Raw genomic sequence first — 23,129 nt, 5'->3', positions numbered from 1 at the left:
TCAATACCCAAATTTGAGTCTCACCATTGGAGATTGTCTTATGTATGGGTGTGGATTATGGACTTGAGAAAGCGTTTGCAAATTGAGCTTACTTACTTCCGTAAAAGCAAATCATAAGCATTGATATTAATGATATATATATGCAATCGAAACTGGTTGAAGCTAGCTTACTTGGCTATTAATTATTCATTATTTTTATGAATCAATAGTAATATTAAGTATTAGGACAGAAATTATAAGCAGAACTCAGAATATTATAGTACTGTATTTCGATTGTATATACAGATTTATGTGAATATATATTGGAACAACATTTTTGCATACTAAAATCAAGCTAGAATGAGAGTATGTTCATGAGTGACAATTTTGTATATGATAACTGTGTGCACATCTTCTCTAAATCATTCTGAATTCCATCTACGACACCTACCAACACCTTCGATTTTCCTAGTGCATAACATAGCTTCTGATCGTTTGCATCTTTTATCGAAACCAATTGATGCAGCACATTATCAACATCATTTATCTCATTTCCGCTCTCATACTTCCACTTCCCTGCCTTGTTCATCAACTTAGAAACCAGTGACTTTCTTGGCTTAGACACGGGCACTGACAAGAATAAAAGAAGTGACTCGAACACATACAAGTTTATGATGCTAACACATCTTAGTGATTTTATCACTGTTGATTGATGACAATCTTCATCTCCAAGGACTTCAGTATTGAGTTGATTTAATGACATAAGTATGTCTTTCGCTTTACCTATTACCTCCTTCCTCAAGGAGTTGTAATTAGCTATATTGCTTCGTTTTTTTTAAGATATCTTCCTTTTCTGTAAGTGAAGATTCAAGACTTTTGGTGATTTCAACTTGTTGGAATACAACTTCCTTGATTGAGCTGCAAACATTAAGAAGGCTTGAGCATCCCTTGAACAATTCGCCAACATGTTTCTCATGTTGGCGAAGTGACAGAGTTTGTTGAGTCATTGGAAGACTTAAGGCTTGATTGATACACCCAAACAACTTCTCTAGCCCTGATACACCAATGATGATGCTTTCCAAGGCTGATGTTGATGCTTCTTTTGATCTGAGCCTTTTTAGCTCTTGTTCGATTCTGTGGTTGATTGGGTTCAACTTTAGAGGTAAGCTTAGTGATCTTATCTTGTGGGATGTGTTGATTTCTGTTGAAAAACTAGCCATTGTTGTAATGTTACTAGTGTATTTTTAACTAGGATTGTATTTTGGTTTTAGTTTGAGAGGATGTCTATAAACTCATGAATGTACTGATTTATATAGACACGATCACACGAGCCGGAACCAACATGACAGATAATCCTCTAGGACAATCAATGGGAAGTTGCAAGGCTAATTGATCCGGTTCCCCTGTCTTTAATCATACTTAACTACTTAAGAAGGTATTAAGAATAACTATTGTTCAAATTAGAAAGAAAAGAGTTTATAATATGAATATTGGTTATGGGCTTTACAGCCTGGTGCACCCCATAAGAGAACAATAATTAATCCAAGTAAAGTATTAAATTAGTCTATATGTAACTCTAGTATTATTATGGGCTTAACGAAGGATCTTGGAATGAGAGATGATGCAAAACTATGCACACGAGTGGGTTGTCTTTTTGTCATTTTATGAAGGAAAATTCAACGCTATTGAGAATTTTAAATCTTGTCTAAGGATATCTGTGATGACACCCTGTAGATGCACGTACTATCAATTGTATTGCTTGAAATTGTTTGGTCACAAAATATAGTATTAAAAATTCAACATAATTCATACTAGTATACTATACGTATTAAGAATATTAATTGGGCTAGATAACTAGCACGTTAACATGAATCGAGTTGACCTGTAAGAAATTTTGTACCAATAAGACAATTTTACATGACTCTCCTCTAGAGTCTCGATCCCTACTTGTCGGCTTGAGCCTCATTTGAGATGGTCCATTGGTGAAACTGGTCACTACATGAATGTCTTATGCTTTACTATGACAACATATCTTTAAGAAAAATTTGTGAAAGAGGACCTTTTAAGTGGTCGGCTTTTCGTAAAAGGATCGTTAAAGTGAAAAGTTGTGAAAAAGCACCTTTTAAGTTGTATTATTTTTTAGGGGTACTTGGGTGTGTTTTCCGGGTGGTCAACGCCAAAACTCCGGTGTTTACTTTCACGTGTTTCTCATGTGAGTTAAAAAAAAAAAAAAAAAACCTAAATTTTAGTGTAGCAAAAGAAAGATAAAGGGGGAAAAATGAAAGGGATGGTTCGAATTGGAGGGAAATTTGGGGGGACATTTTTTTTTTGTTTAACTCATAACATGACTAACACGTGAAAGTAAACGTCGGAGCTCCGGCTTGACCACCCAGAAAACTCTCCCAAATACCCCCTAAAAACAAAATACTACCTCCCGTTCACATTACTTGCAACTTTGGGAGGTATTGTGAAAACCTAGGCAAAAGATCATAAACATGATTATTGAAAAATAAGGGTATATACTTAAACATTAATCCAAACCCCCCCAAAAACATTAATCCAACCCACCCAGCTGTACAGAAACCACCACCACCGCCTACCACTAAACCCACCACCTACCACCAAACCTAGCATCACCACCTACCGCCGCTCCTAGCCCCACCACCACCAACCACCTACCGTTGCTCCTAGCACCACCACCACCTACCACCTACCGCCGCTCCTAGCACCACCACCACCTATCTGTACAAAAACCGCCCACCACCACCACCTACCATTGAACCCATAGCAAACCTAGCACTGATCTTCCCCCGAACCTAGCGACCCCAACACTGAAGAACCTAACAACCATTGAACCCATCACCGAGGAACCTAGTAACGCCAAACCCATCACCGACGAACCTAGCAACCATCGAACCCAACACCGCCGAGCCTACTAACCCCGAACCCACTAACTTACGAACCCAGCAACCACCGACGACCACCCAACACCCACCAAACCCAGCACCACCGAACCAAGCTACCACCGATCTAAACCCAGCAAGCACAGATCAAACCCAGCAACCACCGAATCCATTAACCACTGATCTGAACCTAGCACCCTAGCTACCACCCACGAATACACCGGTTTGAACCCACCTACCACCAACGACCCACCAATTTGAACCTACCACCATGACAATGGGGTTGGAGGAGGAGAAAGAAAAATAATGGGGAAGAAGATGATGGGTGAAATTAATGAATCTTGGGATAGTTTAATTAGGATGTTAAAAAAAAAGTAGTTTTATTAGGATTTTTTTTAAAAAAAAGTAAGGGTAAATTCGTCATTATATAGTTAAAACTTACTAAAAAAGAAAAGAAAAACAAAAGTTGCAAGTAATGTGAACCATTCCTTTTTGGCAAAAGTTGCAAGTAATGTGAACCGGAGGTAGTATAACTTAAAAGGTCTTTTTCACAAATTTTAACTTAAAAGGTCATTTTACAAAAAGTCTCCACTTAAAAGGTTTTTTTTCACAAATTTCTCTATCTTTAATATATCTTTTTCGCAAATTTGCTATCCTGATATGTTCTAATTGTTGTTTTAGTACTCCATTTAACATTCTAAAGCCTTTTGGTCTCATACAAATTGTTTTATTTCATTTTCTAATACATTTATAAAATGTCATCAACTATTTTCTCTAATTCGTTTAAACACTCACTCCCTCCATATATCTATATAATTGCAACGCTTATATTTGTAATTATGGTCTAGTATTAGCTGGAACACATCAAAATGCGATGTAATAAAAAAAAAGAAAAAGAAAAAAGAAAAAAGATACACGTGTTCGACGGCTAGCAGGTTTCTTTCAAGGAAAGAACACATCAAAATGTCAAAGAGTAAAGCTTACAATTTTACAAAACACAATGGGTACAACATGCACGAGCAATTGTGCTTCCTAAAACCACAGACAGCCAGCAGACGAAATGTGTCTGCAACCAATTTAAAACAAGTTCACTATCACTCGTGTGCATACTCTTACACTTTTTTTTATATATCTGTTAATTTTCCTAGATCTTTCCTTAAGCAATATTTTTAATTGCAAAAGGTACGGTATATATAACTTCTACTGGTAGTTAACTTTTTACTTTTGCACTTTGAAGATTCTCCTTCCTCCCCCACCCTCTCCTCTCCGGTACTTCGGGGCCTTGCCCTTGAAAAAACTCTCATGTCCGTATTAAAATAGGGATGCAGAGCTTTTTAAAAAAAAAAAATGACGCAAAGTATTCATCTATTTATATTGACCAAGGATTAGACCACTGTGTACTCTCCCCCACCCCCTCTTTTTTTTTTAAAGTGTCCCTTCTTGTTTTGGCATGTTTATACGGATAACATTGCATAACATTTAGGAAAAATTACAAAAAATAATACAACTTTGACACGTTTTTTTTAATAATACAACCTTTACATTATATATTAATAAGATTACATCTTTTAGGGGTAATTTTAAACAGTCAAAAATCGATTGGTAACCTGTTTTTACAGGTTACCATAACACGTGTCATCATATAATAAGTAACCATATTACGTGTCATCATGTAATTGGTTACCATGACACGTGTCACTTTCCTTTGGCATTTTATTGGGTTTTAACATTTTGACCTTCTATTAATCTTATTCATTATACTACCGTTTAATATAATCGTTTTCTCTTGGCTCAAATCTGATACCCTTTCCAACAACCATGTATAGGTGGTACGTGAATTTACAGGGAGTCACATGTCACTGTCAGCAGAGATTCGTAGACAAGATCTCAATAGCAAAACATAGAACGCAACTTTCCTTCACAAAATGACGAAACGACAACCCACTCGTGTACATAATTTTGTATCAGCTCGTTCCAAGATCTTTCTTTGTGCAATAATCTGAGCACTTAATACTACAGTACAGTAATTAGTTTAGTTTAATCACTATTAGTTCTCTTAGAGGGTGCACCAGCCAGTAAAGCCCTCAACCAATGACCAAATTATGAACTGTTTAGTGACTACTATTATTGCTAATACCTTGCTTAATTATAATTAGAGACAGGAGGATCAATAAGCCTTGCTAGCTGCCATTGGTTGTCCTACTGAATTGTCAGTCATGTCGCTTCGGCCACCTATATATATATGTGAACACATTCATGAGATAATAACCATCCTCTCAATCAACAGCAACAATTCAACTACTTGAAGTTCATTACTTCATTAGTAACACTACAAGTTACAAGCAAGTCTTAAATCATGGCTAATTTTTCCACAGAAATGAACACTACTCACAAAATTAGATCGCTAAGTTTACCTTCAAAGCTGAATCCGATCAACCACAGAATCGAACAAGAGTTGAAAAGGCTCAGATCCAAAGAGGAAGCATCAACATCAGCTTCCGAAAGAATTATCATTGGTGTATCAGGGCTAGAGAAGTTGTATGGCTATATCAACCAACCGCCGAGTCTTCCAATGACACAACAAGCACTCTCAATTCGCCAACATGAGAAAAATGTTGCCGAATTGTTCAAGGGATGCTCGAGCCTTGTTAATGTTTGCAGCTTAATCAAGGAAGTTGTATCACAAGAAGTCAAAATCAGTAAAAGTCTTGAATCTTCAATTTCAGAAAATGAAGCAGATATCTCAAAAATGCAGAGCAATATTGCTACTTACAACTCCGTAAGGAAGGAAGTAATTAGGAAAGCGAAAGAAGTACTCAAGTCATTGAATCAACTCAATGCTGAAGTACTTGGAGAAGAAGATTGTCATCGATCAACAGTGATAAAATCACTAAGATGGGTTAGCATCATAAACTTGTCTGTGTTTCAGTCACTTCTGTTATTCCTGTCAATACCCGTGTCTAGGCCAAAAAAGTCTCTGGTTTCTAAGCTGATGAACAAGGGAAAGTGGAAGTATGAGAGCGAAAATGAGATAAATGATGTTGATAATGTGCTGCATCAACTGTTTTCATCGAAAGATTTAAATGATCAGAAATTGTATTATGCACTACCGAAATCGAAGGTGCTGGTGGGAGTTGTGCAGGGAATTCAGAATGATTTAGAGAAGATGTCCACACAATTAACGAATACAAAAAATGTCACTAATGAACATACTCTCATTCTAGTTTCTAGATTGTGAATTTTTTGTTGCTCATATCTTCACATATACTCTGTATATACTCTTAAAATATTTCTAATTTTTCCATTTTTCCGGCCCTAACAGTAAGTAAAACCTGTCAATTGAAAGAATTTTTTGTTAATTTGTAAGTTAGCTAATTGTCTACACAATTTGCATTGCATATAAATTTGCTTTATTAGTAATTGACTGGTTGGCAGATTTATTTAGCTAAAAGAACGATGAAATGAAGAGTGGTCTGCTTAAAAGGCAATTATTGGCCTCAATTTTCATAACCATTTACAAGTCGAAACCTAAGAGAACGATGAAATGAAGACAAACAAACAACTTAATGGGAAAATATCTACTTCTTCATACAACTAACTTACAACTTGATCACTTGACGGAAATGGCTGTTGGATGTAGCACTTTAAATTATGGTTATCACAGGACGATATCAAAGAGTACTTCATTAGCGTATTGCATCAGCAATAAATCAAAGCAAAACAATCAAGATTAAAACAATTGCATATCAAGACCTAAATTTTTATTGAAACAACAAAGTAGCTCCTTCGAAGCTTAAAATCAATTTTTTTTAGAAACTTCTTCAATTACAAAACTCATGTGTTTGGGCCTAGTCCATTTCCTAAGCCCAATGACCTGAAATAACAAAAATACCATTTTATGAACCATCCCATCATTAGTTATTGCAAAGTACAAATTTGCCTCAAATCTGTCTATTCAAGTACAAAACTGTTACGTGAAAAGTACGTCTATAAATAGCTCATCATTCACTAATGATGAAGACTTTTTCTGATCTCTCTCCTTCTCTCTCTTAACTTTCTCTCTAAAAACACTTTCATTCTAAAAACACTCTCTTTCTACTTTCTTTCTCTAGAATATACATTCGTTGACTTAAGTATCTGAAGGGTTTTCTCGAGTCAAATCCCGGGAGAGCTAAACCTCTTTGTTTTGCAGGCCAAGCCCTCGGACATCAAGGCGGAGCCCTCTAACATACCTTTGCTAGGCAGAGCACAAGGACATTTGGACAATCGGATAGCAGTTTTAGTACATCTTGAGATACGGTATACCATGAAATAACCTAAAAAGCTTAGTTGTTTCCAGAAACATCATGAATTCATCTGTAAGTACTAGGATAATCGTAGTAATTATTATCATTGAAGTCGACATATATAATAATTCCTAGAATTAGATCGAAATTATAGCATCAGACGATCACTATCCTATGGAAAATTTTCGTGAAAATCCAAGTTAATCTTTATGATTTGCTTCATATGTCAATCTTGTTGGGTTTCGATGAGTCTAACTCACCGAGGAACAAAACCTGACCCCAAGACCCGCTCACAATTAATATAACTAAATGACATAAATAACAAGAAAGAAAAAAAAGACGATCTTACCCTTGTCGTGTGCTTCACTCACACCCAGAGCTCTTACTTCAAAGCCAAGTCTTGCAAGCGCAGAGACCTCTTATGATATCCACCTGCAACTCGACCCCGACCAGTCTCTTACTTGGAGTTTAGCCAAGTTGGACCAAAACACTACTCGAGTATTATATGAACTTAAAAGTTTTCTCTCAAGTGGAGATGCCTTATTGAGTTCCTACTCAAGTTATTTTCTCCAATTCCTAAGGTGGGTATTTATAGAGAATGACATGAGAGAATTCCACTCTCCCACCAATGTGGGAGAGTTGGTAAAATCAATTTTCCCCTTTTATTTTTACATCAAAAATAAAAGAAAATATCTAGCAACTAATTAATAGCAACCAGTGGCAATCATAGAAGGAAAAGGTTAGGTGAGGACCACAAGGGGAGGGGACCATTCTTTCCTCCCCATGCTTTCCCTTAGCCGCCCAACACTCACCATACGGCTTCACCCTGCACGCCACGTGGCAGCTGCCTTGGACACCAAGGCTCGCCCAGCTGGCAGCCTTGGGCCTTGGCTGGGCCTTCCCATGGCTGCTTGGTACGGGAATGCATGCTGCCTCTACCTAGCAAGCCACGCACATATGCGGGCTGCTGGCCGAGGCTAGCTGCTACGCTTATGCTAGTACACGTAGCCCAGCACGCCACGCTTGCTAGTTGGCTGCTGCTGGGTGCGTAGTGCCTGGCGCGCCAGCAGCTCTCGCCTAGCACTCCTGCCCGCACATGCGCCCAGCAAGCCACACACGCATATGTGGGTTGTTGCTGCTTTTTGCGGGGCTGGTGTACGCTAGCCATGTGCACCTAGCACCGTTGCCTAGGTGCAGTGCACATGCTAGCACCATTTGTACCTAGCACTCGGTTTGCTCGGGGCGTTCCGATGCTAGGGGTATTTTGGTAATTGTTGATTAATTAGTTTGATTTTACCGTCTCGTCTTTTATTAATTCGACTTGACTTGCGACGCTCGGTTTCGACGCTCCTAGCTCGATTCCCGACGTCTAAATATTTATTACTCGAGCAACTCATTAATTCCTTCCGAATTAATTCGTCGTATCGGATCGTTGGGGTTGCTTGCATGTGACCCGAAGGGTTCAGTCAAGATTAAGTTGTAATATTAATTATAGATAGGTATTACTGATCGAAAGCGGCCTCCAACTAGGCATTCTAATCCCTTGACCTTACTAAATAATTAGATTTCTAGTAATTCCGAACCCTCTATCGGAATAATACACTTGTTCGAAGGACACCATTCCTATCAATGTCCCACTTGTCTTTCCGGACAAGTGCGATTTTTGTGTATAGCCTATTTCCTATGTCACTTAATGTCTCTTCATTAACTATAAGGTACGATTATTTGTCATCCTTATTACGCCCATAAGTGTTTCTCGAAATCCGAGTTTGACTGTTAATAAACAGATGATTTCTAAAATCCATCCGAGCACGGCCATGCATTCACTACTAAAATTCGGTAAAATTGCGACCGTTTTTCTGCGATCGTCATCTAAACGGTCGCAAAATATGAAATCTGTGACCGTCTTGAATGCAGTCACAATATTGCTACCCTTTTTGAAAGTGGTCACAGATTTGCAACCGTTTTTTCCAATATAAACCGTCGCAAGGGTATTTTAATGATTTTAAAATAAGTCGAAATTAAAAATATCCTTTTGCAACCGCCAAAAACGGTCGTAAAATTGCGACCGTGTAAGAAACAGTCGTAATTTGCGACCGTTTTTGGCGGTTGCAAAAGGCTTTTTTTATATTAAAAGATCGGGTATAAAAGGGTACCCAGATCATTCTAACCCTAATTTACTCTAAACCTCACACCGCTGAGCCGCTCTCTTTCTCTCTCTTTTCTCTCTCCCTTCTCTCTCCTATCCTCTCTTCCCTTTCCTTTCTCTCTCCTCCTTCTCCATCTTTACTAGTGTCGGCATCTCTTTCCTCTGCCACCATTTTCACCACCTGTCCTCCTCCCTCTGTTCCCTCTTTCTTCTTCATTCTTTCTCGGTTCTTGTTAACTTGTTTGGATTATGGTGTTCATTGTCAAATTCGACCATGAAAATTCCAGATCTTGAATTTTCATGGTCGAATATGACCATATAAACCCAAAGAGGAAGAAATATTATGAAAGGTATGTTGTTTTTTCCTATAATTTTGTTTGTTTTTGTTTATTTTCGATTTTTGAGGGTATAATTCGTTTTTTATTCGATCTTTTGGTTGAATTTGGTCTAATTTTTACGTATTCAATTATTTTTTGCGATTTTATATATGTGATTTTTATTTCATTCGATTTTATTTATGTGGTATTAATATATACTTGGTCAAATTTGTATATGTGGGTATAATATATGTTTGATTTTATTTGTGGTTTAATTTTTTTATTTGTTTTTGTTTATTTCCAACTTTTGTGGGTTTTAATTCTGTTTTTGTTCGATTTCTTTGTCGAATTTTTTGGGTTTGATTTTAGGTCGATTATTTTGTCTAAATGTTCTTCATTTTGGGCTTGGTACATTTTCGTTAATTTCAGTTTGATTTTAGTTAATTTTAGATTTGATTGTCGTTTTGAATTTGTGTTTGATTTTTGATAATTTTTTTATATTTTGTTTGTTTTTTGCCCTTTTTTTGCTTGTAATTTTGATTTAATTTCTGCTGGTTTTGTTTTATTGGTTGATTTTTGTGGTTTCTGCTTGTAATTGGATTTTTATGGCTTGTTTTTGGGTTGATTTAGGTTTATTTTTGTTTACTTTGATTTCTGTATTTTGGTTTGCTTTGAATTCTGGATTTTGGTTTATGTGATTTTTGGTTTCGTTTCTTTCCGTTTTTTTGTAAGTATTTTTATTTTTTTTCAAACTTTTAGCGACCGCTTTTAGCCGTGGCAAATGAACAAATTTGAGACCGCTCCTATACCAGTCGCAATTACTATAAATTGCGACTGTTTATGTAACAATCGTTGAAAATAAAAGAAACGGTCACAATAAATTTGCGATCGTCAATCAGTCGTAATTTTGTCTTTTTTCGACCACGTCAATAACGGCCACCCCTTTACGACCATTGACGGTCACAATTATTTTTAGCGACCGCTTTTTCTATTTTCAGCGACAATTGCAAAAACCGTAATTTTTAGTTGTGATTTTCACAGTCTCGCTCTTCGAGAGGACTTGTAAACAACAAAGACATCTTCCCTATCGATGATAGGGGGACATTCCCAATCTTGTACTGTTAGCTTCTCTTACTAAGAGGACCTAGCCGCCCGAGTGTTTCCATTATCATCTCCATGTACGGCAGACGTTTGACTACCATCAAAACGGACTAGTACTCAAACAAGAGAACTCACAATACTCATGGTCGAGGAAAAAGTTTCCGATAGCCATAATGAGAAGTATAGTTATGACAATTTTTAAATCTCTTAAAGTATTCTCATAGGTCGATCCAGTATGGTTCTAAACCAATACCTGTGCAAATGATCTATGACAATCATGTCCTTGTAGCACAAGAAACGGTGCTGTAAATAAAACTACACACTAATCTCAAGTGGTGATTAATCGTCGATCATTTAATTGACCTCGATTAGGGATAATTTTCGATTATAATATTCAATGTTCACTTAATAGGTGTTTCTTTATCCAAGATTGGTCTTGATATCCTATTTTGAATATTCTTAGAATCGAATAGACTCAATATTTAATTCTAAACCACAATTAAATAGAAACGGAGTGGTAAAATAGCATGAAATTAAATTACTCCAAAACTTGAATGGTTCATCATTGTGTCTTACATTAAAATGTTCAAAAATTAATTAAAACACTAAACATGGAAATCAAAGCAAATCTCCAACATTCCTGATTCCCATTGCCTCAACGTGCTTGTTGTGCTTCACTAGAGGCAGAGGTTTAGTAATTGGATTGGCTACATTATCATGTGAAATCGCCACTTGACATGTTTGACCTTCTGATGTTCCCTTGGCTCTCTGGCCTGAGTAATAGCTCCATTGTTGTCACAATGGAGAGCTATTGAACATCAAGTTCACCAACGAACTTACGAATCCAAACTGCCTCCTTAGCCACTTCAGCAGCTATCCAGTATTCGGCTTCAGTTGTAGAATCTACAGTTGTGCTCTACTTGGCACTCTTCTAACTAAACGCTCTCCATTTAGAAAGAACACATATCCAGACTGTGATTTGAAATCTTCTATGTATGTTTGGAAGCTTGCGTTGGTATAACCTTCAGAAACTAATTCTTCTAAGCCACTATATACCAGGATTTTATCCTTGTTCCTTTTCAGGTATTTTAGGATATTCTTTGTTGCAGTCCAATGCGCCTCTCATGGATCTGATTAGTACCGGCTCGTAGCACTCAAGGCATACGATACGTTTGGCCTAGTACATATCATGGCATACATGATCGATCCAATAAGCGAAGCAGATGGAATCTGATTCATCTTTTCTCGCTCATCAGGTGTCTTTGGACACTACTTCTTCCTTAGGGTTATGCCATGTGACATGGGTAGGTGTAGACACCTGATTGTGCCTCCCCGAAAACCTAACCCAGTGATGAATATATTTCATGTCATTGATTATCGAGCGAGGTGAAATGTGAAAGAGTCTCGTGATGCGCTTGTTTTTAAATTTAAATACTTCATCGTGTTTTCGAAAATATTTCTTTTCATACCTTATTTATGGAAAACGTCCATTATAATTTAGTTTAATCCATAATATGGGTTCAATAGTAGTGTAGTTGGATGAGGATTAAAAAGAGCTTTCCGACGATATATTATAAGCTCAATTCCGATGAATAATGAGGAAGTTATGGCCAAAATACTAAATTGGGCCCAAAATGGTTATATATGGCCCAATGATCAAGTGGAGGGCCCAATAATTATCATTCCTAAAGTTATTAGGAATTACTTTAATTTTTTAGATTAATCTAGAAGATTATTTTAAATTCTAATAGTGTTAGGATTAATAATTATTTTTTTATATTATTTAGAAAATATAAAGAATTCAATTTGAAATAAAAACAAGTGTTTTAAATGATAAAGATGATTTTAATTGAGATAATTACGGAGTCTATTACCTAATTATATTAGGAAAAGGACTCCGTACAGGATTTTTATCCTGATTGCGTCATCGCGCTGCGGAGAGCCTATCGCGTCGCGATAGGGTATGTCGCATTGCGATAGGGTCTGTTTTAATTCGAGTCAAATTCTGACTCTTTTCTAACGTTTTAGATTTTTTCTCTATAAATAGGGGCATTATTTCCCCATTTTCAATCATCAACAATCATCTTTATATTCTCTCTCTCTTAGAGCTAGAAGCTTGTTCTTTTCGCCCTCTTTCTAAGCCTTCCCTTTTTTGAAATACAATACCGCATTCACGAGTTTTAGACGCCCCTAACCTAGCTCGAAGTTGCCTTCGCCTTAGACGTGAAAAGTTGATAATTTCTTAGGGTTTGGTCCCAAATCTCCATTTCAATTATTTAAATCAATTGTTTAATTTAATATTTTTATTAAAGTTACTAACGTGTGTATTGTTTTGGTAGAAAGAGATACGAGGCAACAAAGTAAGTTGTTTTATTTCTATATATCTTTAGAAAGCATGCTTAGATTATTTTAATTCCTAATATCATGTTAGGATTATTTTATTGCTTTCTAGTATCATGTTTAGGTTGCTTTTTATTTCTTCTATCATGTTAGTTTCATGTTAGGGCTAAAGCTTTGATCTTTAATGTTTAGTGACATGGAAGGTTTAGTTATTAATCTTGTTAGTATCATGCCTAGGATCTTGCTGATATTATTATGCTTTGATGAGATTATTATTATTATCATGATGATTGTTGGTATTATGTTGCTTGATATTTATTGTTATTTCTTGATCACGCTCTCTCTTGCAGGATTAAAGGGAATTTGTACTTGAAATCACGCTTAATAAGATAATTAATAATTTTATTTAGGCTAATATGATTTTAATTCAAGTAATCGTCAATAATAGTTTTGTTTGTGCATTAATATTCAACCAACATAGATTAAACAGGTTTAGGATTAATATATTGATTGTATAAATTAGAGGCCTATTTAGGGCATGTTCAATCTCTTTTAGGTTGGATTTGTACCTTCATCCCCGAATATCCAGTCATGGTTTCAAACCACTATGGAGATAGCGATCTCATGGATCGTGAAGGGGTGTAACCTTCACCCTGTGAACGGTTTACAAGTTCCTAAAAGTTGTTGGCGACTCTTTTGCTCTAACTTCCTTCCCTTTGGACGCCACCATACTTAAGTGTATGATCACAGTGGGGCTTAAGTGTGGGATGCTTGAAATATTCCCTATATTTTTTTGGCGACTCTAATGGGGAGGATTTCTATTTTAATTCCTAAAATTTATTTTGGCAATAATTTAGAATGAGTGGATGAGACGCGAAAAGTTATTAGTATTCATGTGCGTAATTTTGATTGACATTATTGGCATAAGTATAAAAAGGTCCACATTGGATAGACCATCCGTAATGCGTCAAAAACATAGAATTTTTACACATAGGAAATTTGGGAAATATCTTTCACAACTAGAATCGAAAAAACGCAGCGAAAATTGGAAAATTCTAAGAAAACAGAGAGCTGCTAAGGCATGTAGGAACTGGCGCTGAGAAAACAGTGCTCATCGCAATGCGATGTCTCTGTCGCAACTCGATAACAATATTGCGACGTGACAGGGCTATCGTCTCGCGATGGTCCCTATTGAGTTGAGCTACGTTCTTCTAATACCGAGCCAAAAATCTGCGTTCTTGCTTTGACCGGTTCTAGTACTGTTTGCTCAATTTTACTTCTTGATTGAGTTTTTTCTCACTTTTCTGAACCCATATATGTTCTGCATATGGCCATAACCCTTTGGGAATTCATGCTCCATCTACCCATCGAACGCTTATTGCAACGAAGGGTACATCTGAGTTTGTGAATTCACCAAACCATGGAAACAAGCTTAACTTGTGGGGTCCCATCCATGCGCGCCAACCCTTCCAAAGGTAAGGCTTCCGCGCCATGCATCCAGACTCATAACCATGGACCCTCTTTAACTAACCCTTATCCTTGAACTTTTGAGAACTAGAGCCATGGTTAGGTTGAAAACTCATTGCATCATATTGTGGTTACTTGACTACTTGTGCATTCTTGATTGTGCATAACCTATATGTGTTTACACTAACCATTTTTTTTACTTGTGTATAAGTTTAAAAAAAACTAATTTAATGGCTATGTAGGACTTTGCTTAATTAATTAATTAATATAGTTAATTAAAACCTAATAAATTGACTAAATCCAACTTAGTATGACTTGTTGGGTTTTGATGAGTTCGACTCATCGCGGGAGAAAACCCAGGTATGCCTTGGCTATTTATAAGGAGTGCTTCCTTGTGAATTTCACTCATCTTTCAATGTGGGACTTTTTCACAAAAAGATCCCACATGGAAAGAATGTTCAATTCAATCCTTAATTAAATAAACCAAGGAATAACAAAGTAATAAGTGTCACATGGTTAGGTGAGGACCACTTCCTTACTTGCTCCCCAAGGCAACTCACACGCATTGTGAGCTAACCATGTGGCACCCAACCTTGAGCCCCAACGTTAGTTCGGTTGGACCGCCACCCTTCGGCCCGTGTCCATGACCCATCCCTCAAGTCCGCGGCTCGTTGCCACATGGCATTGCCAACGTGGCACACTTCCACGTGGCGTGTTGCCACTTGGTGAATGCCAACGTGGCACGCCGCCACCTTGGCGCGCTGCCACGTGGCACGCCGCCACCTTGGCGCTGCCACGTGGTACGCCGCCACCTTGGCGCGCTGCCACGTGGCACACCGCCACCTTGGCATTCTGCCACGTGGTGCGCTGCCACTTGATGGCTGCTACGTGGCGCACTGCCATGTGGCACGCCGCCACCATGGTGACTTCCACAATGCAATGCCACGTGTGCTGCCACGTGGCGTGCTTCCCTAGCCTTCGCGTGGCTAGGGTTTTTATTTCTTACTTGAAGCATTTTCCTGTCTCGCAAATTCCTAAATTTTGGCTCGACTTTTAATATTCGGTTCTGACGCTCTAAGCTCGGAATTCGACATCTTTGTTCACCATACTCGAATGACTTATTAATTCCTTTCGGATTAATACATCGTGTCGGATCGTTAGGTGCTTGTGTGTGACCCGAAGGGTTTAGTCAAGATTAAGCTATAATATTAATTATGATTTAATATTACTGATCGAAAGCGGCCTCCACCTAGGCATTCTGATCACTTGAACTTACCGAATAAATATCTTTCCAATAGCTCCGAACCTTCTATCGGAATAATGCACTTTTGAAGGACACCATTCCTATCAATCTCCTACTTGTCCTTCCGGACAAGTGTGCTTTTTGTGTATAGCCTTTTTCCTATGTCACTTAATGTATCTTCATGAACTATAAGGTAAGATTTATTTGTCATCCTTATTACGTCCAGAAGTGTTTCTCGATATCCGAGTCCGACTGTCAATAAACAGATGATTTCTAAAATCCATCCGAGCACGACCATGCATTTTAACAGTCTCGCTCTTCGAGAGGCCTTGTAAACAACAAAGATATCTTCCCTATTTTTAGTAGGGGGACATTTCCAGTCTTGTAATGTATCTTCTCTTACTGAGAGGACCTAGCCGCCCAATTTTTGTCGTTATAATCCCCTTTTTCGACAAACGTCTGACTAACATCAAAACGGACTAGTACTCAAACAAGAGAACTCACAATACTCATGGTCGAGGAAAGAGGTTCCGATAGCCATAATGAGAAGTATACTTATGATGATTTTTAAATCTCTTAAAGTATCCTCATAGGTCGATCCAGTATGGTCCTAAACCAATATCTGTGCAAATGATTCATGATAATCATGTCCTTGTAGCACAAGAAACGGTAAACTACACACTAATCTCAAGTGGTCATTAATCGTCCATAATGACCTCGATTAGGGATAATTCTCGATTATAATATTCAATGTTCACTTAATAGGTGTTTCCTTATCAATACTGGTCTTGATACCCTATTTTGAATATTCTCATAATCGAATGGACTCATTATTTAATCCTAAACCACAATTAAATAGTAAACGGAGTGATAAAATTGCATGAAATTTAAATTACTCCAAAACCTGAATAGTTCATCTTATGATAAATGGGTTTTCCGAATGTTTTAAGTGTAACACTCTTTATAAAACATTTATAGAAATCACACCCATATCTAATATGCTTGATTTCTTTTGTGCAATTGTGAATGTTGTCATTCACTTATTGCATAGGTTTAGTTTTAATAACTTTGCTAATCTTAGCATCTTCATTACTGATCACTTTCATAATAAGATGATAAAATTTGAGAGTGTCATGGATTATATGTGATTTAGGATTTATTGTCCAAGTGATGGCTCTCACTTATTTTCATGATTGAGATCTTCAACTTGACAACCTACAATCATTTACGTTCAACAACGAACTTTCCATAGAACATCTTCTTTATTATTGCCTTTAAGGCAACAATATTCTCAACATATATTTTAGTAGACTTCCTGATGATGTTTTTCTTGGGTTTCATTCCAAACGACTCACAATGATTTAGGATACCCTAATCACTGGTGATCACGGAAATTTACCTTAAATTCCCGCACATTACACACGGATGCACGTCCGTGTTACCATTCTCAAGCCACGACGCATTGTTAGCTCGTGCTTATAAACGACTTCCTTGTTAAGGATCTAATCCTTGTTAAGGTTTGTGCTTGTAACATCATTACTCAAATCATATTTGTTTCCATGCGTCAAGAACTCATCCTCATACTTATCCAAGTACTTTGGATGTTCTTGGCCATAATCTAACGATCTATTACATAGATTCAGGTTGACTGGTACTATTTACGTACTTCACATGCTCTAAGAAAGTAAGTCATGTGACGATTCCATATCGTAGCGTACATGATGGATTCAATTGTAGAATGATTCTTAATCTTTTTCCATCCATGTTATATTTTAGCTCATCCAGTTCACTGAGTCTTGCTAAATTATTTGCTATGTGATATGGTTGAAAGTCTCTACTCGAGTCTTTCTTGTTTGACTTAGTATTTAGCTTATCTTATACTTAGTTCAAACATTTACATAGTTTTATACATATGGGTCGAAAGCCTTTCAAATCCCTTCAATTCATGTTTAACACAGTAAATTCCTTTACTCGTTTAAACATTTTATTAAGTCTATACAATAGATCTTAATACCCAATATGTACCAAGTATCATCTTTTGCTTTGTCCATTGTCGAAAATACTTTCAAATCTAAGCATTTAGCATTTGATAGTTAATTTACAACAGAGTTCGTAAACTTCTTGTTGGACCTTACAAGATTGACTCTTGCTTCCATTAAACTTCTTTTCCACAAGAATTTCTGTGTTTCTCCCTAAGTCAATCCTTTTATTAAATTAATGAGAAAACACGTTCCAATTCCTTTATCCAATGCTTCCTTCAATCCCATAATAGATTTCTTGAGCTTGCTTTCAAATCTAGCATTATTTTAGATTTTCAAAACCCTTAGACTATTTTCATAGTCACTTCCAAAATTCTATTTTAGGAAGGCGGTTTTGGTATCTATTTTTCCATACTCCATATGTCCAATTATGCTAAAATAATCACGATAAGACATAAGCATTACGATTGGTGAATAGGTTTTTATTAAAATCAACTCCGTGAATTTAATCATATCCTTTTCAACCAATCTAGCTATGTATGCATATACATTTCCACATTTGTTAGTTTTCTCCTTGAAAATTTATTTGCGATCGATGGGTCTTTTACCTCTCATGCAAATTAATCAAGTTTTAAACATGATTTTCAAACATGGAGTTTATTTCGGATTTTATGGCCTCTAACCATTATTTGGAATTTGGATTTGTTGTAGCTATCTTACAAGGCATTATTCCCTTACTATCTAATAGTAAATAGTATGCTTGTAAGTCTTAGGTTTATTTCTAACTTAATAGAAAATTTATAGGATTCAACCAAAAACTTTGGTGAATTCTATACCTATACGAGTTATTGCATCAAACACTGAGTTTCAAGGCGATTCCAAAGCCTCTTCATTATGTTGATCTTACTCCAACTTATCAGTAGTTTTGTGAGTAATGAATTCTCTTTTAAGGCACTTGTAAAGTCCTTTTGAGTATTCTTGATTAATCATTCTCCTGAAGCCCTTTTGAGTCTTCCGAGATTCCCAATTCTAGTTTGTTGCTAAGCTCGATAGTCATCGAGTTCATTTTCCTCCCACTTGTCGTTTTGGAAATGTATTACTTTCTAGAAAGACACCACTTAGAGTAACAAACACTATGTTCTCATTTAGGTTGTGGAGGAAATGCCCGTAGTCTCACTTGAATGCTTACAAAGAGACATTTTGTATAGACAATATAGAACACCTTAGAGGCGTCCTTCAACTAGGGTGCCTTATAAAGTATTCTAGATGCCTCTTCAAGGCATTTTGTATTCTATGTTTTATAGTATGCCTAACTAAGATAACCGCTTCATATTGTATGTACAAAATAAATAAAAGACACAGAAAAGAGAACGTTTATCTTATAATAGGCGTTATGTATTCACATGTAAAGAGAACGCCCATCTTAGATGACTGTTCTCTTTTACTTTATTTTTTAATAAAAAAAATTATTATTATTTTTCTCCAATTTTTTCAATGGCAGCAAGTAAAGAAATAAAATAATGTCAAAAATATACTAGCTAGTGTTCATTGAATTGATATTATTCCAATAAAAAAAATTCATACAAAGAATTAATCGAACTAATTGAAAGAATTGGAGCATGTTTACAGGGTATTTCACTTTAGATACAAAAACGTATATATAAAAATGATCAATATTACACTCCAATCATAATTGCATAGCATATGGGTGTTTTGTTTACTAGCTAATCAATTGATGATGACGAAAATGAAGTCTCGGATCATTGAATGCTTGAATGTAGCATCATTCCTTGAAATTTAACCTATAGAAGAAAATTCAGCAATGTCAGAGTATATACAATTAATCCAAGCAAACAAGATGGCGAGAAAGTCGAATATTCTTATAATCTAATATCCCTAATTAGAGCAGCGAGGGCCTCGACAATATTGGCGCATAGTTTCAAGATTCTTATAATCTAATATCCCTTATAAATACAAAATTTCAAAATCAAATTCAAAACCCACAAATTCCATCAACTAATCTCATAAAAATCATACAATATAATACAATCACAAGACAATTCTAGTGATTTGAACATCACCAAAAAGCATAATTCCTTGAATTTTGAATATACAAGCGCAGATCTACAAAATTTTCATTATAAAAAACCCAAAAAAAAATCATTAAAGGGAAATAAATACCTGAACACCCGCACGAGAAGAACGAGAGATGGGTTGGGAGTTTCCATATGTCTAATTTGAAAAGACTTGAGGATGAATAGAAAAGGCAGTGGATGAATTTCCACTAAAGAGGAGGGCAATTGAATGAAAATATGGGGAAAATAGAGAAGAGATAGAACGTCAGTAGAAGAGAAAAAAAAGAGGGTTAGGTTTTGAGTATGTGGAGAGTGGATGAAATAAAAATAAATAACTATATCATAAATCAAATAGAACTATTATCATACTACATTGTTCTATGTTGTTGTAGGGAATATTTTAAGCATTACCCCAAACTTGAACCCCACTATGATCATACACTTAAGCATGGTGGCGTCCAAAGGAAAGGAAGCTAGAGCAAAAGAGTCGCCAACAAGTTTTAGGAACTTGTAAACCGTTCACAAGGTGAATATTACACCCCTTAACGATCCATGAGATCGTAAACTCCAAAAGGTCTTGAACTAAATAGGGTTCGGGGATGAAGGTACAAATCCAACCTAAAAGAGATTGAATCTGCCCTAAATAGGCCTCTACTTCATTCTTCTCGTATTCATGTGCGCTTTCTGACTAACATGCAATCAACAGATTAACCCTAAACTTGTTTATCTATGTTGGTTGAATTTAATGCACAAGAAAACTATTATTGGCAATCACTTGAATTATAATCATATTATCCCTAAGCAAGATTATTAATTATCTTATTAAATGTGATTACAAGTACAAATTCCCTTTAAACCTGCAAGAGAGGGCGTGATCATGCAATAACAATAATAATCATCAAGCAACATGATAAGAATAATCATAATTATCATAATCATGTTAAAGCATAATATTAATAGCAAGATCCTAGGCATGATACTAACAAGATTAATAACAAACCCTAGCATGTCACTAAACAATAAAAATCAAAGCTTTAAACCTAACATGATACTAACATGCTATTGGAAAAGAGTAAAAGGCACCCTAAACATGATACTAAAAAGCAATAATAACATCCTAAGCATGATACTAGGAATTAAACAAATTTAAACATGCTTTCTACAAGAATAGAGCAATAAGACTACATACTTTGATGCCTCGTATCTCTTTCTAATAACAAAATACACGCGTTAGTAACTTCAAGGAACATAAAATCAAACAATCAAATTAAATAATTGAAAGAGAGATTAGGGACCAAACCCTCAGAAATTATAACCTTTCACGTCTATGGCGAAGGCAACTTCGAACTCGGCTAGGTGTGTCTAAATCTCGTGAATGCGGAATTTTGTTTGAGGGAAGGCGTAGAAAAAGAGAGAGAGAAAGATGATGATTGATAGTAGATTGTTTATGAATAAAAACGGAGGTTCAGGACCCTACTTATAAGAAAACATTTCGAAAATAAGTAGAATTTGATTAGGAATAAAACTCCACTCTGTCGCTGCAAAACCGACCTTGTCGCCAGGCGACAAGGTCTGTTGCGTGTCGACAAAGCCTGTCGCGCGGCGACAGGCTGGATTTCTACGCGCTTTCAACATGGAGTCCACATATGAATCAAAATCAATTTGTAAAGTCTGTATGAAAATCGAAATCGTATCATTCATAAAATAATGTTTTATTCCAAATAAAACTTATCAAAATATGATTATTAATTCTAATCTTATTAGGATTAAAGTGAACCTTCTAGAGAATTCTAGAAGACTATAATTAATTCTAATAACTATAGGAATAATAAATATTGGGCCCTCCCCTAGATCATTGGGCCGCATGTAAAGATCAAACCGGGCCCAGTTTAGTATTTTAGCCATAACTTCCTCATTATTCATCGGAATTGGGCTTATAATATATCGTTGGAAAGCTCTTTGCAAGCCCCGTCCAACTACACTATTATTGGACCCTTGTTATGGACCAAACTAAACTGGATTGGCTGTTTTCATAAAATAGAGTTGTTTTTCGAAAACAGAAAGAAAGAATTTTAATAAAAACCAATCGCAACACTTGACTTTTCACACTTTCACCTTATTCGATACTCATTTGACGCAAAAGGTATTCATCACTGGGTTTGGTTTTGGGGAGACACATTTGGGTGTCTACAGAAGCCCCCACTTTGACTGAGTTTAGAGAAACACAAGTTTCGAAAACGAAAGTCAAAGTAGCGATAGGGACGGAAAATGATTCAGAACGTTCTGCGATTCTAAATCATTTTTGTAACGCCGATACCTGCAAACTAGCATTAGTTAAAACAGTTAAAAGAGTTAAGAAACGTGTATCTTGCACCGTCGAGCACACGTCTCTGAAGTAACCGGTTTGTTGCATTTGTTGAAGACCGCTCTACTTGTACCTGCCTCCTATTTCATCGAAGATGACTCTGCTTGTAGTCATTCTCTTCCGCTTGTGACCATCTTCCACATCCTAGGGAACGTCGTCTATCATTGCTGCTACATCTCGAGCTTTTTTCTTGAATCATAGTGACAACCTTCCCAATCATAGCAAAAGCCGTCGAAGACCGCCTCATCACGAACCGCTCTTCTCAAATCTTGGTAACAACCTCCACAATCTTAGCGAATGCTGTTGAAGACCGCCCATCTCGTGCTATCTTCTCAAATCTTGGTGACAACCTCCACAATCTTAGCGAACCCTGTCGAAGACCGCCCATCTCATGCTATCTTCTCAAATCTTGGTGACAACCTTCCAAATCTTAGCGAACGCTGTTGAAGACCACGCATCTCGTGCTATCTTCTCAAATCTTGGTGACAACCTCCACAATCTTAGCGAACACTGTCGAAGACCGCCCATCTCGTGCTATCTTCTCAAATCTTGGTGACAACCTCCACAATCTTAGAGAACGCTGTCGAAGACCGCCCATCTCGTGCTATCTTCTCAAATCTTGGTGACAACCTCCACAATCTTAGCCAACGCTGTCGAAGACCGCCCATCTCGTGATATCTTCTCAAATCTTTTGTAAATTAAAGCTCTTCATCTCTAATTTACTGATCTATGTAACTCCTCTCGTCTTGGAAGAATCTCATGTGTCATATTCGCGGTTTTTCGAAAAAATCCGGGAATGTTCTTACTTGCTGGGATGCTCCTGCATTTATATTTGACTATAAGACTTTGCTTATCTTTCTTTAGGGTTGACCTAAGACTTAGTGTTGTTTGACTCATTAACTTGACACGACTCAAGGTATAAACT

The 23,129-nt window shown here is 36.6% G+C and overlaps 1 protein-coding gene across 1 annotated transcript; it reads left to right on the top strand.

The window, feature by feature from the left end:
• The first annotated feature begins 5,238 nt into the window (after window positions 1-5,238).
• On the top strand, window positions 5,239-6,120 carry LOC145565280 (uncharacterized). Its single transcript, XM_081625335.1, has one exon. The coding sequence runs from the start codon at window positions 5,239-5,241 to the stop codon at window positions 6,118-6,120; it is 882 nt and encodes a 293-aa protein (XP_081481461.1).
• The last annotated feature ends 17,009 nt before the right edge of the window (window positions 6,121-23,129 follow it).

The sequence above is a fragment of the Chenopodium album genome, chromosome 10 (assembly GCF_948465745.1).
Source record: "Chenopodium album chromosome 10, dcCheAlbu1.1, whole genome shotgun sequence".
Lineage (NCBI taxonomy): Eukaryota > Viridiplantae > Streptophyta > Magnoliopsida > Caryophyllales > Amaranthaceae > Chenopodium > Chenopodium album.
The sequence above is the reverse complement of the archived record's forward strand: the minus strand, read 5'-3'. Positions and strand labels throughout refer to the sequence as shown.